Source organism: Ictalurus punctatus, chromosome 15 (assembly GCF_001660625.3).
Source record: "Ictalurus punctatus breed USDA103 chromosome 15, Coco_2.0, whole genome shotgun sequence".
NCBI lineage: Eukaryota > Metazoa > Chordata > Actinopteri > Siluriformes > Ictaluridae > Ictalurus > Ictalurus punctatus.
Genome location: NC_030430.2, coordinates 21,427,914 through 21,449,705, shown reverse-complemented (window position 1 = coordinate 21,449,705; position 21,792 = coordinate 21,427,914). Strand labels below are relative to the sequence as shown.

Below are 21,792 nucleotides of genomic sequence, written 5' to 3'. Positions count from 1 at the left end.
AATCATTTATTTCTTAAAGGACGATAAATTACTTACGAGTGTAGTTGGATAATTAAAAATGATAACATTAATTAAAAATGACAAATGTGTCGGGACATTAAATACGAGAAATATTTGACAGATTTTACTGTTCTCAAAATGTACTTGGTTAGATAATATTTTTGCATATTTTTGTATCTCAAGCACTTTGTACTGATTGTATAACCAAAGCAATTAAGCCGACTTTTGTGTGTCGTATTAGTCTGACTGTCGCAGTCGGCTATTTGTCAGTGCATTAGAAGCAGCTTAAGTGAAACTCAAGGATTGTCAAGAGTCCTTTAATTCCTCACGAAAGTGCAGGGGTCTTGGGATGCCAACAGAAAACAAAACCCACTGATTGTTGAGTAGTTTGCACTTCTGTTTGCCTTCAGTGTCTGAAGACACCTTTGACACAATAGGTCGGTTCTAATCAAAACATTCTGTTTACATGAAAAGTTAAACCTACTGCTCACGTATATGTGTATAGGCAGGTGTGGGAAAAGTCTTCACGTGTTGAAATACTATACTGTATTTCATTTGAAGACCTTTAGGCTTGAATAGAATTGAAATGTACTTTTCACTCTGTTTATTATCAGTCAATTATTAGCTTATTAATCTAGTATTAGCTTATGTAGATTGTTCATTAAACATATATCTGTGTAGGATGGCACTACAGAAATGATAACGTATTAGCATGAGTGCATTGCTATAAACATGTGATAAATTATAGCCATAACTATGTTCAGAGCCTCTGTTATGGAAAATTAATCGTCACCTTCTGATAATACGCAGATAAGATTAGAAAGTAACTACAAATATTTTCACATTTTGGTGAAATAGCCTATGTATGTATATAAAATTGGTTAAAAAAAATAATAACTCAATGTTTTTGGCTGCTTAGCAGAATTGAAAGACATCTGATGATCCAACATACATATTGGATTGCTCTTGTAAAAGGCTCAAGCTAAGAATCATTTAAATAGTCTTCAATTGAACTATACATCAGGTGTAGAAAAATAAATCAGTACTGCATTAAAATCAGAGTAGATTTTTAATCCCAAACTAAATGGACGTGACCTACAGTAAATCCACACTAAATCTAACCCTGTGTCCATTTCTTACTATTGAAAAGCTTCTCCTCTCTGTAAAGCTTTGTGCACCAAAGGTAATGAAGTACCTAAATAATGAAGGCAGCCATTCATTAAGGAGAGCACAAGCTGCTTTGATGTGGTACACAACCGTGGCAAAGGTGAAAAAACACAAGAGCGATCCAAAAAAAAACCCCACACAAAACCACAAGAGAGATCCGAACCTGTAACGAGCGCACAGGAGCGGAAAGCGAGAGGCCGTCCCTGCTAAAATCGCACACTGCTGTAGAATCTCGCAGTACTGCACTGTATTCGTCAGCAAATAAAATAAAAACAGGTGCGCAAGGTGGCTTAGTGATTAGCACTCACGCCTCCAGGGTCGGGGGTTCGATTCCCACCGTGGCCCTGTGTGCGCGGAGTTTGCATGTTCTCCCTGTGCTGCGGGGGTTTCCTCCGGGTGCTCCGGTTTCCTTCCCCAGTCCAAAGACATGCAAGGTAGGCTGATATCCAAAGTGTCCGTAGTGTATGAATGAGTGTGTATGTGATTGTGTCCTGCGATGGATTGGCACCCTGTCCAGGTTGTACCCCGCCTTGTGCCCCATGCTCCCTGGGATAGGATAAGCGGTATAGAAGATGGATGGATAAAATAAAAGCCTTCATTATTTCGAGGTGCTGTTTAATTGATATGATGGTGTTAACAGTGTCATTTCTTAACCACTCCTTCTAAACACAACTAAGTCATGCTTTCCAAATTCAGCCACCCACGTGGGATAAAAATAAAAGTGTTGTCAGCTGCAGAAAAGAGAACAGTGAGAGCAAAGAACAAGTCCAAAGGAATTCTTTGTCATTTGTTTTTAATGTTAAGTTGCCTGAAGTGGAAAGGTTTTATGTAGAGGAGAATACTTATGAGAGGTTAGAAGCAATCTGATATTATGGTGCTTATGAGTGAAACTTTTTATTATTATTTATTTATTTATTTTTTGCCTTTGGAGCTTTAAAGGAACGAAAATCCACCCTGAATGACTAGCATATTAATCTTTATAATCAATATGTGGTTGGCATTGACATCCAAGATTTATTTTATAATAAAATTGTGAGTTGACGTTTTAATTTACAAATAAAAATACTCGAAATGTTGAAGGTTGTTGTGTTTTCACTTTGGTAGGTGGTTTCTTTGACCATCTGCTGATAGGAGTGCCAGAGGGATTTAAGCCTGGCTTCATCTCCACTTAAAAGGAGTGACGCAGTGGCACTTTAGTGCTTTAGTCTGTCCAGCTCTCTCATATCCTCATCTGTGCACTCTGCTAAAACAGAACAGCTTCCAAAACTTCAGCCTTCAGGCTACAACCTCCAACCACACCAATGAGTCAGATGAGAGACAGCAGATTAATAAAGTTGAGGAATATGTAAAGGACATTAAGGGAAAATGGATGCTGAGCAACTTTTTTTTACTTAATTCTTAATACTTAAGTATTTCTACTAAGACCACAGGCAGCTAGAAGCAAGCTTTCTGATTGCATAGTAACTCTTGATGGTTTTTCAGTTGCATCATGTGCAGCATTAAAAGACCTGTGATTATTGTCTCCAGGATCCTCCAGGATTGCGTGATTTTGCGATGGGAGAAATTAATTCCGAGGAGCTTGCAATTTTATAAACTTACAGTGGATTTTCCAGATTTGGGCCAAGATGCATGATCTGACGTCACCACAACGCGCATTCAATTAAAGCCGTCTTCGATTCACATGCGTCGAACACGAGTACAGCTAAAAGGTCTCATTTACCAACAAATATCACTGTGAAAGACTTTTTTTGTGTATCAATCTCGGTTTAAATTCACTAGTAGAACGAGAGATGTCATGTCAGATGTCATGCATTTCCAGTTCTAATGCATTTCTTCTAGAGAAATGGTTGGAATGTGTGTGTGGTGGTCTGGGAAAACCCAATCACAGCTCTAGCTATCTGGGGGAAAAAAAGAAAAGAAAAAAAAAAAGCCAACAATTTTGAAAAATTGGGTTTTTATACTTCTCAGCTTTAAGAAATAAATATCACCACAATGATGTGTGAAAAACATTATTTACTTTTTAATCTTGCCTAGGCTCGCATTCTGCAAAGACCACATTGTGTAAAGAGTCAGTTTAACAAAGCAGGAGAAATTAACACATAATCAAGCAAACTTCGCAGTATTCCGAGGAGCTTGCAATTTTTCAATATTACTGTGGATGTTCCACATTTTGGGCATCATGTGACGTCATCACAACACGCATTCAGTTAAAGTCCTCATCGATTCACGTGTGTCGGACATGAGTACAGCTAAAAGGTCTCATTTACCAACAAGCATCACTGCGAACTACAAAACTGCAAAACAATTTCATGCGATTGCAATTTCGCCAATTCAAGTAGTTTTCCGGGAAAAATAAATAAATAAATAAATCAAGATTATGCCGAATCAAGCTTTTTTGGCCGCAACAATCACAAAACAAATCAGTGAAATCCTGTACGGACTGAATCATACTAGAATAGCCTTCTTTCATCTCAGAAATGTGAACCGTTTACACTCAAGTCAACCATCATAGAACAGTTGATAACTTCAGTTTGATAGCACTTAGCGCTTAGCACTGTTTGACTTCACTGTACACAGCTCTAAAAGTGGAATCGTTTATATTCACGCTAGCCGTTGTCACCGAGATGAGGATGGGTTCCCTTTCGAATCTGGTTCCTCTCAAGGTTTCTTCCTCGTCGCCACAGGGAGATTTATTTTTTAGTAAATACGATCGTAACCGCGCTAGCAATGTGACATCAGCGCAGCAGACAACCTTTACTTTCCTACAAGGATAATGAAAATACAGGACCATCCAACGTTAGCGCCGGAATATTTAAGCAGATCCTAAATAATTCCATAGAAACATGTTTCATGTAATTTCATGGAGTAGTATTCTTTCACGAATTTCTGTTTCTCTCATTAAACACATCAGTGTGTCCAGTGAAAAAGCAGAAACCAGCAGTGATGAGTAGGATCAATACTTATGTGTCCTTAAGTGTCAGAATGATTGTCAGTGTTCACGACACAGCAATTAAGAATGAGGGAAACAAGGCGCACTGAGGTTTGACATGTTTCACCTGCTAAAAAAGAAGAAGGTCTCGTCTGTATTATATTGTGTGTGTGTGTGTGTTAATCTTAATCTGGACTAATCAAACAATCTGACAGCCAATATTAGTCAAATTTTATCGTGCCGGGCATCAACGCTTCTCCAGGAATGAACAGTGGATTAAGATGTATGCTGGTGAAAATTTCATGTAACATGATGTCTGGGAGTGCTGCCTTGTAAGTCTAACCTAAGTTGGCATTATTCGATAATTCTTTTCTTCCATCTCCGGCCCAAATAACAATCAGCATTCAGTGTAGCACCTGTGCACCATTTCCCCTCATCACATTATCACTCCTGTTACCATCTTTTATGCAGCGCTATCTCCACTAGAACCTATGTGTCAGACCGACTCAACTGGCAAAAAGCCGCCGGATCACAAGGTTATGAAAAAAACTAAGGCCATATGGGAACTTTAATTTGTGAAACGATGAATAAAGGATCAAATTGAAAGAGTAATGGCAATGTGGCACCAGGGCTGAAACTAGCAGCAGGAGGATTCAGCCTTAATTCATCAAGAATAATTCCTAGTATTAGCTTCTAAAGGGCGACACAGCAGCCACCTGCCTCGTCTCCCCAGCATTTCTCTTTTTCTCTCCTGCTATGTTTGCTGTCAAGCTGCAACAACACTCTCACAATTAACACACGCTGAGGTGCAAGTGGCAACTTTAGCTATCTTTTGTCTCCTATGGCACGACACAAAGATACCACAAGACACTGTATCCGGAGTTCAGGCACGCCAGAACATTAATGTATTTTGTTAATGAGTGTGGCTTTTCACTCCAGGTGCACACACGTGGTGAATGTTTTTCCACTCGCGTTCCAGTTAGAAATGCTACAGAACACAAAACCCTGTGCCATTCAGGAACAAATCAACTCTTTCCACTCTGTACGATGACCTGTTTTGAATATCTGAAAGGTTTGTTAGTGTGAATTCTGAGCTGTGTTTTTGACTCTCAGCGTGACAGGGAGGAGACACTGCGTTTTTGCTTGTTGTAGATGTGTTGTATATTTAGCGAGGTGTATTAGGGAAGGCAATCAGGGTAAATGGAAATGAAACTCTTTAGACACCGCAGGCACAACAACATTAATGCTTAGATGTGCATTTAGATGGAGTTGGTAAAAAACGTGAAGTAATGTTATCCATTAGAGATTCTGTTTCGGCCACAGTCAGGCACAGAAGAGCAATTACTGGTCATAATATATCACCAAGGTTTTCCAACTGAAGCATTGCATTAAGCAAGGAATAAAACACTTGGGGACATGCTATTAAAGGAAAATAATCAACAACAGGATGGTGTGACGTGGCTCGACATGAAGTCAAGTGTGTGTTTTACTCCTCTTTACCAAAGAGTAAAATTATCGTATTCATTTTAATAGTTAATGATAATGAGTCTTTATTGGTCACATATACATATGCACAGTGAAATTCTTTTCTTCACATACCGCAGCATGTCAGGAAGTTGGGGTCAGAGTGCAGGGTCAGCCATGATACAGCGCCCCTGGAGCAGAGAGGGTTAAGGGCCTTGCTCAAGGACCCAACATTGGCAGCTTGGCCAAACCACCACTGCCCGTGTTACATTATACATTATTCATTGCACTGAAACTTTCCTAATTTGCACTACATATTGTCTAGTGATTCACTGTTCTCGCTTCCTGTAAGGCCTTGGAGAACAATATTTCATTCTACTGCAAACTTGCGTATGGCTAGAAGGACAGTAAAGCTCTCTACTCTACATATGCACATAAAGGTTGTACAACATCCACAAAAAAAGCTAACACTTTCATTACATTATAGTAGCTGCAAACATTCGTTCTCTTACCAGCCTCTTTTTTTCTCTTTCTTGAAGTTAACATGGCAATAATAATAATAATAATAATAATAATAATAATAATAATAATAATTAAGCTTTTCTTGTTGCTGAGAGACCTTAAAACTCCTATGTCCTGAAGATGTTCCTGCAGGAGAAAACTTACTGACTGTTCCAAAATGCACTTCACAATAACAGTACATGAATAATCATGCACGAATACCTGAATTAATACTTACTTAAATATGAACTAGTGATGAGTGAAGGCATGTACTCATCACAAAATAATGAGGAGCTAACCTTAACCACGAGACGAGACGTGTGAATTCATGCGTGAATTATGATGTTTGTTAGTAAATGTATATAATTAACATGTAGAGGAAAACTAAATCAAACGTGCCCTGTGAGAAAGAATATGAATGAAACGTGCATCATTTCAAATTGTTTATATAATTTGCTGTATGTAGCTGCGGACACAAACATCACCGGATTACTTTTAGAATTTACATCGAATACACACTGCTCCTCTGTGAGGTGTCCAGCATACAGTACAAGTACCTGTGTAAGTTGTTACTATAGACATTATAATGTATTAGAATGAGTGCATTTATATAATTAATGTAATATAGTGATTTGAATTAGAAACCGACACTACTGTCAGAGCTGCTGTTATAGAAAATTATTTGACACCTTCTGACCAATCAGATTTGAGAATTCACAATATGATCTTTCACAAAGGAAATGCATTTCTATAATAATCTGACAGTCATTATATATGTCATTATGTTTACTAAACCAATGCAAGAAAGCATACAAACGAATGCTCCACTCTCTGTGCAAGCTGTGCTTGGTGTAAATTAAAAAGCACAATGGAGAGATCGCGTGTGGTGTAAAATGGCTACACTTTGGTCAAAACCCCTGTCTAATTGTCTGGCTGAAGCAGACGGCTCATGCTGTAATGCACACCAGGTTTGTTTCCAGGTCAATATCAGACTTTCACTTAACTGGTTGTGAGGATTTATAGGAATTAGTACCTCTTGTTCTCAAGAGTAAAACAGCTTTGCAAAATGAATAAGAAGCTTTACTTTATTTGATCAGCTTAGTCATAGCAATAATTATTTTAGATTGGATTCTAAACAACTAAAAATCAATCCTTTATTTTATTTGAGTCTAATTTCATTGCCCCTGAATTGGGTTATGCAAACATGTCAATATTTAATAAAAAGACAGAAATAGGATCGACGTAAGCTTAGCATTAACGTGAGTGCACGATGCCATGAGCCAGCCTACACTCAGAACTTGTGTGACATAAAGGCTTTAAGAGATCATTAAAATGTAGCACGTATTCACATTAGTTGTAGATCATACAACCCCGTGGGGCACTTAACCTTTTCACTTGAGCTAATGACTTACATATTGTGTTTGTGTCACCCAGGGTACTGATATTAATTAAAATAAAAAGACAACAGTGCGCTGACCTTCAAACATAATATAACGGCAAAAAACGATAATAATAATCCGACCATCTTTACAAGGATGTTATGCGAAAGACCCGTGTACAAGTCTTCAGGTTTTGGATGAGAAATTGTGTTAATTTTAAGGAATAAACCTTGACATGGCGCACTGTTATAGCCACAACAAGGTGGATCATCATACTCGATGAAACGTAAAGTTAGTTCCTATTATCACTTACATTATTAAAGTTAGTTCCTATTATCACTTACATTATTAAAGTTAGTTCCTATCATCACTTACATTATTAACAGGTTAGTTCCTATCATCACTTACATTATTAAAGTTAGTTCCTATCATCACTTACATTATTAAAGTTAGTTCCTATCATCACTTACATTATTAACAGGTTAGTTCCTATCATCACTTACATTATTAAAGTTAGTTCCTATCATCACTTACATTATTAACAGGTTAGTTCCTATCATCACTTACATTATTAAAGTTAGTTCCTATCATCACTTACATTATTAACAGGTTAGTTCCTATCATCACTTACATTATTAAAGTTAGTTCCTATCATCACTTACATTATTAAAGTTAGTTCCTATCATCACTTACATTATTAAAGTTAGTTCCTATCATCACTTACATTATTAACAGGTTAGTTCCTATCATCACTTACATTATTAAAGTTAGTTCCTATCATCACTTACATTATTAAAGTTAGTTCCTATCATCACTTACATTATTAACAGGTTAGTTCCTATCATCACTTACATTATTAACAGGTTAGTTCCTATCATCACTTACATTATTAAAGTTAGTTCCTATCATCACTTACATTATTAACAGGTTAGTTCCTATCATCACTTACATTATTAAAGTTAGTTCCTATCATCACTTAAATTATTAACAGGTTAGTTCCTATTATCACTTACATTATTAACAAGTTAGTTCCTATTATCACTTACATTATTAACAAGTTAGTTCCTATTATCACTTACATTATTAACAAGTTAGTTCCTATTATCACTTACATTATTAAAGTTAGTTCCTATTATCACTTACATTATTAAAGTTAGTTCCTATTATCACTTACATTATTAACAAGTTAGTTCCTATTATCACTTATATTATTAAAGTTAGTTCCTATCATCACTTACATTATTAACAAGTTAGTTCCTATTATCACTTACATTATTAACAAGTTAGTTCCTATTATCACTTATATTATTAAAGTTAGTTCCTATCATCACTTACATTATTAACAAGTTAGTTCCTATTATCACTTACATTATTAACAAGTTAGTTCCTATTATCACTTATATTATTAAAGTTAGTTCCTATTATCACTTACATTATTAACAAGTTAGTTCCTATTATCACTTACATTATTAAAGTTAGTTCCTATCATCACTTACATTATTAAAGTTAGTTCCTATTATCACTTACATTATTAACAAGTTAGTTCCTATTATCACTTACATTATTAAAGTTAGTTCCTATCATCACTTACATTATTAAAGTTAGTTCCTATTATCACTTACATTAAAGTTAGTTCCTATTATCACTTACATTATTAACAAGTTAGTTCCTATTATCACTTACATTATTAAAGTTAGTTCCTATCATCACTTACATTTTTAAAGTTAGTTCCTATTATCACTTACATTATTAAAGTTAGTTCCTATTATCACTTACATTATTAACAAGTTAGTTCCTATTATCACTTACATTATTAAAGTTAGTTCCTATCATCACTTACATTTTTAAAGTTAGTTCCTATTATCACTTACATTATTAAAGTTAGTTCCTATTATCACCTACATTATTAAAGTTAGTTCCTATTATCACTTACATTATTAACAAGTTAGTTCCTATTATCACTTACATTATTAGTTAGTTCCTATTATCACTTACATTATTAAAGTTAGTTCCTATCATCACTTACATTATTAAAGTTAGTTCCTATTATCACTTACATTATTAAAGTTAGTTCCTATCATCACTTACATTATTAACAAGTTAGTTCCTATTATCACTTACATTATTAACAAGTTACTTTCTATCATCAACTACATTATTAGGGCAGCAGCAGGATTAGATCCCCCAGTGTTGCAGGGGCGAGGCAAACGTCCTAACCATTAAGCCATTAAGTGCCCCCCACTATATGAACAATTATATGTTTTTGTTTAACAGTTAGTTCAGGCCCACTGATTTGATTGATCAAGCGACGTTCCAAGAACGCTTTTATTTACTATAACCACAATGGGACGTTTCACTGTGTGTATCAGTCCACATGCCTGTGTTCGCTACCTAAAATTCCACTTCCTAGTTCGACATGGTTACTACAGTAGAGTTAGAGACATCATCAATGGACGTGGCAAACAATACTTTTCAGGAATATAACTTGTGACTTAAATATGAATGCTTATCAGATGAAGATGAAGGGAAGCCAATTTCACCGGAAGCAGCTCTAACGAGAATGTACAAAACAGAGCAAAATTAAAACAAAACTTTTGGCCGCAATGTGTACGCTATCTCAATTACTCGATATTAATTTCTAGTTTAAAGAACCATTGTATAAAAGCATTATCGCACTCGCAATGGTGCAGTTATACCGAATATCCTAAACTGATGATGGAATTCTTGCTCATGAGAAATTGCTTAATTTTTGCTTAAACAGCACATCTGTTTATTAGATTATAGTGGAGCATAGAAAATACAAGCCCCTATGAATCAGCTGTTACTATAGAAACAATAACATATCAGAACAAGCACATTAAAATGCTCTACGTATTCAACAGCACTGTAGTGTAAGTAATATTGTACAGGATTGAAAGGATCGAATGTTACACCAAAAGGGGATAAAGAGCCTTCCCTTCTGTCTAAAAGACAGGTTCGGATCTTGATCTCAAATGAATCATCAGTATTAAGAATCAAATATATTAATCTAAAAACACACATAACTCCATATAGTTACATTAACATTGCATACATGGTAATAAATATGTCTCTCGCAGATTCACATGGCTAAGGCATTGTTTGAACAAAGCACTATCATGTCATGTCATATCTAAAAGCCTGGATTGCTCTCTCTAGGTCTTGAGCGTGATGACTTCATACCACTAAATGTTTCGAAATTCTCATTCTACTGCAATCAAAACAAATCTATTACAGGTTCAAAGGCTTTGTAAACCTGGACTAATTTCATGCTTTTGCTTCACAAGTGGTCCGGCTGTGATCGAGACACTTAGACTCCGTTTCTGACATGTCACCTCAATGTTTACACAAGATGCTCAATAGCAGGGTTCCTCATCCCAAGTCCATTTTCAGTAATTGCGCCAGAGAGACAAAAGAGAAAGAGAGAGAGAGAGAGAGAGAGAGAGAGAGAGAGAGAGAGAGAGAGAGAGAGAGAGAGAGAGAGAGAGTAAGTATGAAAGAGTCACTGCACTGTTTAATGAGCTGCTGCTCCAACATCCTCTCTGCTTGTTAGCTTACAAGTCTCTGCCTCAGGGTTATAAAGAAAAGTTCCATTTCTTATGGAGTATACGTTTATTTTTTTTAAATGTGTATTTCCAATGGCAAAGGTTTTGCAAATCTGACAAATGCACTATATGCAGCATACAGAGTAGTGGAATCAGTATTTGTTGATCTTTAGAACTGACAGTAATATAAAGAGGAGAACGTTGCTGAAATACTTTTACTAGATGAGTCCACAGGTGTCGAATTTACTACACAAGTGCACATGCTGAAGTAGTTTAATCCTTTCTAGCAGTAGACTGGCGTCGCATTCCACCGGCAGAATGGAAATCGACTTATCGTACATTTCCTATCGGTATAAACGAATGAATCATTTTATCGCTGAAAGTCTGTTATAAGATTAGACTGGACACTGCTGGGTTTCTGTGTGTAGAGTATCGTGACATTGTGTTTCAGGGATGCAAAATCATCAGGGGTGAAATAAGTGACAAAGACGCGACGGGACCCCACCCCCATCTCCTCCACCTCGTCCTCCTCCACCTCCGAAACCCACCAGGGAAGAAAGTATTTTAAATATCAGCTTTAAAATGTGGATTTACAGTCGATTTTAGAATGAGGATATAGGGAAAAACTCATTGGTCCTGAAGTGCTAATTTATTCAAGTTTTACTCCAATTGAATTTTAGAGGCAAGGATTAGCATGCTAATCATTCAAACCACAGCTTTTCTGACTTAAAACTGCGTAAGGAGAAGCTGCTATCTGTTGTCCTTCAGATCTCAAGACTGAATTCCCAAAGCTTGCAATCATCTTGAGTCATGTGTAGGAGTCATGGTGTAATGGCACAGGAAGAGTCGATCCCATGTCCTCTTTATAGCCTGATCGTAAGGCCGCTTTCCCTCCTCCTGGTGCGGCTCCCGCCACACAGGGCCAGGTCTCTATGGTTACACGCGTCCCGCACCCCTTCTTCATGTCCATGACATCTAATTTTCTCCAGGATTGGCTCAGTGAAAAGAGCAGCGCAGGATAATGATATGCTTTTAGCCTGTGCTGACTAGCAAAACAATCATGGCCCAACAGAGCAGGCATCATTAGGGGCCACATGAGTATCTATTACACCAGAACCGGTCACCTGTTCCACTCAGCATAATCTTTTTAAGCACAGTTTTACTGCATAGATACAGACAGATTTTTTGCTTTGATGATGTATCTCTGATAAATGACAAAGGGGAATGTAATGTATTTCAGGTTTGTGAAGAGAAACGATTAAGAAGGGACTTCTCGAAGGGACAATCCTGCACAGATAAAAAAAAATAAAAATTCCAAGTTCTAAATGCACGTATAGACTCATAATTCGGTCAAGTTCAAAAGTTTACACCTCCATGATTTTTGTGTAGATAAGTAATAAGGCCGTGAGGTTAGAGAGGGGCAGACACCAGGCCGGCTGGTCCCTGACCTAGGGTCTGTTTTAGTAAACTGGTCTCCAGAGGTTTAAAGCCCAGTTCGTCTACGGGGATGCCGAAAGCCTTCAGTTTCGCCTCATAAGTCCTCAGCAGGTCGTTATGCGCCTAGGGGATAAAACAAGCTTTTAGAGCAAAAATCTTTACGAGCGTTCTTAAAATCCATCCACCAGGGTTAGGTTTCACATTTGTAAGCAGATTCTACTGTATTTAACCTGTGTTCACACGAGCACATCACTGAGGACATTTCATTTCCTGTTTGTCTCGTGTGGGCGTGTTTTAACCACCTGTGGGTGTGGCTGGTTCATCTGTTTTTCAGTTACAATAAAAGAATTTAAGTAGCTAAAATACATACAAGCTATTGGAGTTGTTTTTTTTTTTGGTATCTATGTTTTGTTACTTGTTGAATGGGAATTAAATGCACGCTTTTATCAGAAATAAAAGGTACCAAGCTGTACTCTTCTTTTGTTGCTGGGGTGATACTGTCAAGTGTACATGTGGTGTATCTGTAAGGGACATACTGTAAGTGGTCCTTAAGGTTCAATGATGTACTTTAAACTATATTAAATCTAGATTATATTTACGTTTAACAGGTAAACAACGCATAATAAAGAGACCCTTGGTGGTTCCACCCCAGTTCCATTTCTCAGACGGGTTTCGAGAAAGGTGCCGCTGGTTCAAATACGCCTAAAGGTCCTGGGATCCAAAAAAAAAGTTCCTGGGTTCCTAATATAGTTTCCTAACTCCTTTATGTTAAATAAACAGTGAAATAACAAAATATAAAATGCTGTTTGTTGCCAGATGTCAAAGCTCTATGTTGCAAACACACACAGCAAATAAACAGACGTGTGTCACTTTGTCCCATGCGAGTGTGGACAGAGGTTTGCTCTGTTAATTACGTTCTTATTAATAAATGACTGGGGAGTTGGATAGGAGTCCTTAACCACCGGAAAGATAGATCTTAAATGGATAAAAGAGATTAAATAGGAGATGTTGTATTTCTATAAACTCTGCCATGGATAAGGAATTTTTATTTATTTTTTTTAATAATTATATATAAAAAAAGTTCTCTCAAGGCATAGGGTTGCTGATGGACCTACCTTACACATACGAGCCAGTTCATACTGCAGATCTTTAATAGCAACGTTTTTCGAGTCCAGCACTTCCTATAAATAAAAGCAAAAATGAATCAGAACCCTAATAACTAAGAAAATGTAGAACTATGTCACACAAACATTTTGTCAGAATCACAATGAGCAGAGATTCAGATTAGAAATGAGGCTAAAATCTAATATCTTGACAAAAGAAACTATTAGTGTTGAACAATGGATTATTATCACATGGTAAGAATGATATGAGGTAAACTATTTTACACACACACACACACACACAAACACACTATTTTAAAGGCAGATAGGTAGCTTTATGCGTCTGCAGTGCTTGATAAACAGAAATGCCTGCAATGCTTTCATTCAAAACAAAAAACACTAAACTTATATTTATGGTGATGATGTCATTTGGTGTAATTGCTACTTTAATTGGACAATGTTTGCTTAGTCTGTCTACTTTCAGTTTCTCCTCCAAAGGCATTTCTCTGTCTGGGCTGGAAAGAAATCAGCCCCGGCCTCGCTTCTTCATAATCTGATCTGGATGCCAAATATGAAACCTTATACTGAAGTGTCTGTATATTTGAAAGCTAACCACTTTTTATACCAGCCACCCCAGCATATATTTAACATTAAATAAAGTTCCTTTTAAAAACCTGAATTCACTACTAAATTTGATTATCATTATTATTATTTAATTTTTTTTTTTTTTTTTTTTTTTACAAATTTCAACAGGACAACCCAATACCCATGACTCAAGTTTCCATTTCCTTCATCAGAGAGCAGGTTTAGTCATCAGCAGTACCTCCAGTTTGCGAGTGACCACGTTCAGAGCACTGGGCTCTAAATTAGAGGCAGCAAGGACCTCATTAAGCTGTGCCTCTTTCTTCTCCAGGGTGTCTGCAAGAGCTTCCAGTTTCCTCTCTAGAAGCAGGTTCTTAAAGCCACTCTTCTGCTGCACCTCCAGGATGGCCTTGGTGAACTTCTGGTACAGTTCATCGCGCTCCTGCTGCACCTGACGACCATGAAAAGAGAGATTTTGAGCAAACTTAAGCCTTAAATAACTTTGGGCTCTCTCTTTCTCTCTCTCACCTTACTGAATCTCTGTTCCAGCACTTCATGCACCCATTTCAGGTCCTTCAGCTCTTTATCTGCCACTTTGAGACGTGCTTTTGTTCCCTGACAGAGGAATGAAACAAAATCCCTTAGAAATTGTGGTCTGTTTAGTACTCACGCACACAGTAACCATCTCAAACACACAACATATCATGATATTTCAGTAACTTTTAGACCACAACACTGTTTAATTCTCAATTCTGATTGGTCAGAAGGTGTTGATTAATTTTCTGTAACAAATAGCAGATTTATATGAATGCACTGGTGTTAATATGTTTTGACATGTTTTGCAGATGTTCCATAATATTACATGTAACTATTAACAAGCGTTTATAGAGTACAGTTGCATCTCAAATAATTAGAATATCGTGGAAAAGTTAATTTTTTCCCCATAATTTAATTCAAAAAGTGGAGCTTTCATATATTCTAGATTCATTACATATAAAGTGAAATATTTCAAGCCTTTTTTGTTTTAATCTTGATGATTACGGTTTACAGCTCATGGACATCAAAAATCCAGTCTCTCAAAATATTAGAAGTTTACTAAATGCGAATGTAGTATGCAATAATGGAGCGTAAATTTAACAGTGAGAGTGATGATGCAACTGCAGTGCAGGCTGAGATTAAAAGAGACGCATACAGCCAGTAAGGCTTTGTCCTTCTTATAGTTGGCGAGCTGTTTCTGCAGCTCTGACACTTCCTGCGTGGCTTTATGCAGTGGCTCCGTCAGACGCTTGTTCTGCTGCAGCACCTCGGCCATCTCCTTCTCCAACCTCTCCTCCTTCTTCTTCATGTCAGCCACTTGCTCCTGTACTTAGACAGCCAGAGGGAGAATGAAGAGCTATAATGACTCGCAGGGATCAGAATAAAGCTGAGATCAAGCAGAGATCCAAAAAGGTGAGGAGATATGACTGACCTAAAGGAAAACGAGAATCATACAGCACTATGTTCGAGAATTAAAAATTAAACTTGCTGTTTGAAGCCATAAAAGAAAAATTCGAGTTCAAAGTGTGCTTTACTGGTATGATTGCTTAGTAACGTTACCAAAGCAAAAGAGATGGATGGATGGATAAAGTATTTCCTTAGTTTTGTCACAATTATTGTCTGGTACGAGGGAAAAAATGGTGTGTGTGTGTGATGTCTTTCTTTTATTTATAATCTATTTCAAGATAATTTTTTAATCAATTTGTTACTTTATTTAATAACTTAATAAACAGAACTTTGGTCAACACTTTGATATTTCTAAATGTGCTTTACAAAGAAAACCAACCTGACATAGTTTTATCTTATTTTCATGTTGAAATGATTCGAATTACTTAATGTTTTTATTTGAATTATCATTTGTACTTTATTTTTATTCTGTTTTACTGTGTGTGTGTGTGTGTGTGTGTGTGTATATATATATATATATATATATATATATATATATATATATATATATATATATATATATATATATACACACACACACACACACACATATATACATTATTTATATATATATATATATATATATATATATATATATATATATATATATATATATATATATATATATATATATATATATATACACATATATATATATACACATATATATACACATATATATATATATACACATATATATACACATATATATACACACATATATATATACACACATATATACACACATATACACACATATATATACACACATATACACACATATATATACACACATATACACACATTATATATATATATACACACATATACACACATTATATATATATATATATATATATATATATATATATATATATATATATATATATATATATACACACATACACACACACACACTTTCATTTCATGCTATATTTGTGTACTTGTATACGCTCTTTTTTTGTACTTATATTTTCACTTTGTGTTTTATTTTACGCTATTAGATTAGTTTTTATCATTTCACTTTACTAATTGCTTTGTACGGCACTTAGAGCCGCCACTTGCATGGAAAGTCCTCTATAATAAGAATGAACAAAAAGACAAAACAATTTTTGTCTAGTACTTTGTTCTCTATTCATGAACAGAATGAAGCAGACCGTACAAATGAAATGAATGGAATACATGTACAAGGACGAGTCACGTGAAATACTTGAAAGTGCGACATGAATTTACAACCGTAAGATTTTTTTCTAAAAGGAACGGACACTTGTTAAGCGCTGGAACGCTTGCTTCAAACAAAATGGAGATTATGCAGATAAGTGATGCGCTTCTGTGACACCCATTTGCAGCAAATTAATAATTAAGGATGGTTTTAAGGATGGGTGTTCTGATGACTTAAGTAATTCTGATAATTCTAGATTATAAGAATAAATCTGAAGTAACGCTAACCAGCAGGAGATGATAACCCTTCTCAGCGTACCTTAAGCGAGCTGATTTGGTTGAAGCTCCCGAGAGTGATGTCACTATAATAGTTCTTAATATCGCTGAACGCTTTCTCGTGGTTCTTTATCAGCGTGTTAATGTGGATGCTCTTCCTTTGCTCGATCTCATGGATTTCAGTCTTGCGCCTCAGGTCTTGCTCCTGTCGCTGTTTTTGCATCTTCTTCTCATATGTAGCCTCTATTTCTGTAGATAAACATCAGCAGGTTCAGATGTGGTACAATGCTCCATGTACAGCTACATTTCACTTCATGGAGAGTCAAAGACAGACGCTGTTAATACAGTACCTCGTACTTTTTCCTCAAATTCACTTCTCAGCTTGGTGATCTCCTTATCGTGGCTCTGTGGAAACAAATGAACGCCTATTAACATGAAGGATATGATGAATAATCCGAAGGTCCTGTACAGACATCTGCATTATATTTACTAACTCACTGAAAGAAAGAACAGAATCGAAGCTCTACACTTCTCTACCGTATCAGCTGATCTAAAAGTTTTTCTATATTTTTGGTTTCATGCTTTTAGAGTGAATTATTATGTAGACAAGAGAGAGAGATTATTTTTAAAAATCACACTTATTTACGAAGGTCCGTGCAATGATTTGAGGTCGTGATAATTCAAATTTAAGACAGTTTAATCCTTATCATGGTTTTTAATTTCTAAAATGTTACTTAAAAAAAAGTTATGGTTTTTCAAGGACCCATGGATGAACTGCTTAGTGCATGGTGACATAACATTACATGACTGAAGTCTGACATAAACCACATAATATAATTCAAGTTGTCTCCACTCCCTGGACTTTTGGTTCAACTCTACCTAGGTAGGAGGTGCTGGAACAAGGCAGACTCCACCCCCTGGACTTTTGGTTCAACTCTGCCTAGGTAGGAGGTGCTGGAACAAGGCAGACTCCACCCCCTGGACTTTTGGTTCAACTCTGCCTAGGTAGGAGGTGCTGGAACGAGGCAGTCTCCACCCCCTGGACTTTTGGTTCTGCAGCAAGGTGTACAGCATGCTACAAGGAGCTGGATTAGGTACAACTCTACCTCTTGAACGTTTGATTCAACTCCACCCAGGTAGGAAGAGCTGGATCCGGTCTGCCTTAAATCTAAGGCTATTCTATGTTATTATCTACTCTATTGATTAACTTTATACACTGTTAGGCCTAGGTGTTAATATTTATTAAGGAAAGCATTTAAGAACTCGCATAGGATTACCTCTGCTAAGAACAAACATGTCCTAAGTTTCCCATCTCTTCTGTCTTTGCCCTCCATCTACCTTTCTTTTTTTCAACATTATTTGTAGGTCTTTACACTAGGGAATTACACCATTTTGGGATTAGTAGCCAATCACTGAATCACACTAAAGGCCAGCACTAACTGGATCCGTTTTTGGGCACGTTATCACATCACATGCAACAGATAAGCACTGATTTTAACCAGAGTTTCAGCACTGTGTGACCGGAAAACGCTTGAGTTTGCGACCTGTGTTCTAAGGTTAATAACAAACAGACTAACAAAGAAAACGTATAATGTTACGAGATGTTTATTTGGCATTTATTGAAGGAGTCTCCGGTGTCCGTTCTTTGTAACAGTCAGACAGTAGCGGTAGTCATGTCTATAATGGTACGTATCACACGTGTTTCACAGTCATGTGTCAGAGAGCAAACCTCAGCTTGCACACACCAGTTTCAGGTTCTTGATGTAGTTCTCGTAGGAGAGCTCCTGTTCTTTTACATCCACTTTCAGGCTGCGCATGCCTCTCCACAGCTCATTCTCCAGGTCTGCCTGCTCTTTCTCCAAGAGTTTGGTGGCAACCACTCCCTCTGTCTTAAGCTCTGAAATGCTATTTTGCTGTTCATACAGCAAGTGTTTAACCTTCTGCTTATACACCTGAGGACAAAAAAAATAAAAATAAAACAGAACATAAGATGCATCCTTTTAGACATTTTCTGAGTCACTGAAGAACGCTGATCATTATTACTGATACCCTGATCTCAGTTTGATGGTTTTCTTCAGCTTCTTCCATTTCTCTGTCTCTGTTCCTTAGATCAGCTTTCTTCTCCTCTAGTTGTCTTTTGGTGATCTCCCAAAAGGTATGTATCTTATCTCTTTCCAGCTGGAAGTAATTGCGCTCTTCTCGCTCCCGGTCCAGCTCCTCACGCAGCCGGATAATGTGTTCTTCCAGCTGACGGAGAATCAACATTAGTGGTGAATTACAGCACACAATAGAGTGTTATAAAGCAAATCACCTACAAAACATTCTTAGTTAATGTTAAGTTATGCTAAGTGCAAAAATAAATGAGGGTTTATAGCTGCTGTATCCTAAGTGTTTCATAACAGAAACTAACTTGTTCGACTGACGTTCCACAACATTAAATATAACTAGATATGTATTAATAATAATAATAATAATAATAATAATAATAATAATAATAATAACAATAATAATAATGTGTCTTACATGAATTCTACAGTAAACTGTTGAAGAATAAGAGAAATAAAATGCGTATAAAATGCTGTTGTAGGAAACTAATCAACATCAGGGTGGTAACAGTAACGCTGCTTCATCACACCACACCATTGTTGATCATTTCCTATAACAGCACCTCCCCAAGTAGTTTATTCCTTAAATAGTGTACACTATTTCACCTAACATACTAAAAGTCTTGTTGATGTAAGTTAAAAGGTGCATTAGGTAAGATTTTTTTTAACCATTAAGTAAGTGGGTTCAATATTTGAATGATATATATTTTTTTTTTTTTACTCCTTGAGCCCATCCTATTCCCACCCATATTCACAAAGCCCTTATCATTCAAGGGTCTATAAAATGTAATATTACCTCAACACTCTCCTTAAGGCTTACGTTCCCTCACGCAATCTACGATCAATCAATGACCGACGCTTAGTAGTGCCTACTCAGCATGGCTCAAGGTCCCTACCCAGAACCTTCACACTATCTGTCCCTCAGTGGTGGAATGAACTTCCAACCTCACTCCGGACCGCAGAATCAGTCACTATTTTCAAAAAACAGCTAAAGACCCACCTCTTCCGTGAACACCTAACTAACCCCTAAAACGCCAACCCCACATTATTCAAAAATAAAAAAATAAAAAATAAAAAAAGAATGAAAGAAAGAAAGAAAGAAAACATTTACTCTGGCTCTCACACCTCTACACTCGGGACAGTGGAGGCTTGGCGGTTAAGGCTCTGGGTTACTGATCAGAAGGTTGGGGGTTCAAGTCCCTGCGCTGCCAGGCTGCCACTCTTGGGCCCTCGAGCAAGGCCCTTAACCCTCTCTGCTCCAGGGGCGCTGTATCATAGCTGACCCTGCGCTCTGACTCGAACTTCCTAACATGCTGGGGTATGCGAAGAAAACAATTTCACTGTGCTGAAATGTATATATGATTAATAAAGACTCATCATCATTACTCCTCACACTTTGCTTCTCTAGGACTCAAATTTAAAATCTTGTATTGTAGCACGACTTGTACTGTTCTGTGCTTGATACATCGCTTTGCCTGTATTTCCTCCTTTGGAAGTCGCTTTGGATAAAAGCGTCTGCTAAATGAATAAATGTAAATGTAATGTAAATATAACTGACCAACCAGAGGCCAAACACAAACAAGCATTCCGGACCGGAAGTCAGTTTTCCAAACGGGTTTTCTCAGCCAATTAATATACTACTTGTTCTGACGTCATGACTTAAACCATTATTTATTTTTTGTATCATACTTTACAGGTTATTTACACAAGCAAGCAAGCAAGCAATAAATAAATAAATAAATAAATAAATAAATACAAATAGACATTCGCACCTTTAAATTACGTTATAGCCTATGTATTTAAGGGCATGCAAAGTTAAAGTCATCACGTCTCAGTCTGTGCTCATTGATTATGGTTTACTATGTTCATACATTTATATTTAGGTGAGGATTTAGTTAGGATAAGACAATTTGCACATTTCTTAAAACTTTACCTGCTCCTTCGACATGTCCTCTGTAGAAAGTCCATCGACTACAGTGCTGCTCTTTCCCTTCGAAGACTTTGTGCCTTTCTTTTTCGGAGGCTGAAACATTAATACGTTATAAGTTTAACCATAACTCCGTATTTACACTTTAAACACACATTTAACAAGAGATGAGTCGACTGGGCTCGAATGTTGTTTAGCTAACTAGCGGATTGTAACATAGGCTAGCTGTACTGGTTGTCCAAAGCTAGCTTGTTAGCTATGAATGTACATTTATACTCTTTAGAATCAAAATATTTTGAGGATGAGGTTATTGCCAAATACTGTGAGTTTACATGCACAAGGAATCTGTCTTGGTGTACTGGTGCAGTAAATATACAAGAAATAAAACCATATTAATAAGATAAACAAGAGGTGAAGTTATGAAAATGAGAAGTGTTTGTTTAAAGTAGGTTTATATTTACCATGATGTCGTTTTAATCAGGTAAATATCAGCACTGCATATAAAGCCGCTGTGTATCCGAGCAGCTCGGGGTTCCCATACAACACGGCATCATGGCAACAGAAGCTCCAAATCTCGCGAGAAGAGAACTCAAGCGGGTGAAGTTGCAGTAGATGGCGCTGTTGCTATCCGCCATTTTGGATGGTGGCATATTCAATTGCAAAAAAAAAAAAATTAATGCAAATGTTGTTCGGTTTAATTAGACTGTAACTCGCTT

General features: G+C 36.7%; 1 protein-coding gene across 2 annotated transcripts; it reads right to left on the bottom strand.

The window, feature by feature from the left end:
• Positions 1-10,182: 10,182 nt before the first annotated feature.
• Positions 10,183-21,651, bottom strand: LOC108276428 (dynein regulatory complex subunit 4). Of its 2 annotated transcripts, XM_047160426.2 has the most exons (12): positions 21,538-21,626; positions 21,083-21,172; positions 20,275-20,462; positions 19,094-19,291; positions 18,790-18,996; positions 17,395-17,449; positions 17,088-17,293; positions 15,318-15,485; positions 14,654-14,740; positions 14,367-14,576; positions 13,556-13,621; positions 10,183-12,563 (listed from the first exon to the last, which is right to left on the bottom strand). In XM_047160426.2, exons 4-12 carry the CDS (start codon positions 19,130-19,132, stop codon positions 12,414-12,416), a joined length of 1,188 nt encoding a protein of 395 aa, XP_047016382.1. In that variant the 5' UTR covers positions 19,133-19,291; positions 20,275-20,462; positions 21,083-21,172; positions 21,538-21,626; the 3' UTR covers positions 10,183-12,413. The 2 variants fall into 2 exon arrangements, with proteins under 2 accessions (XP_047016382.1, XP_017343579.1); XM_017488090.3 differs by lacking the exon at positions 20,275-20,462 and having other exon boundaries at positions 21,538-21,651.
• Positions 21,652-21,792: the final 141 nt, after the last annotated feature.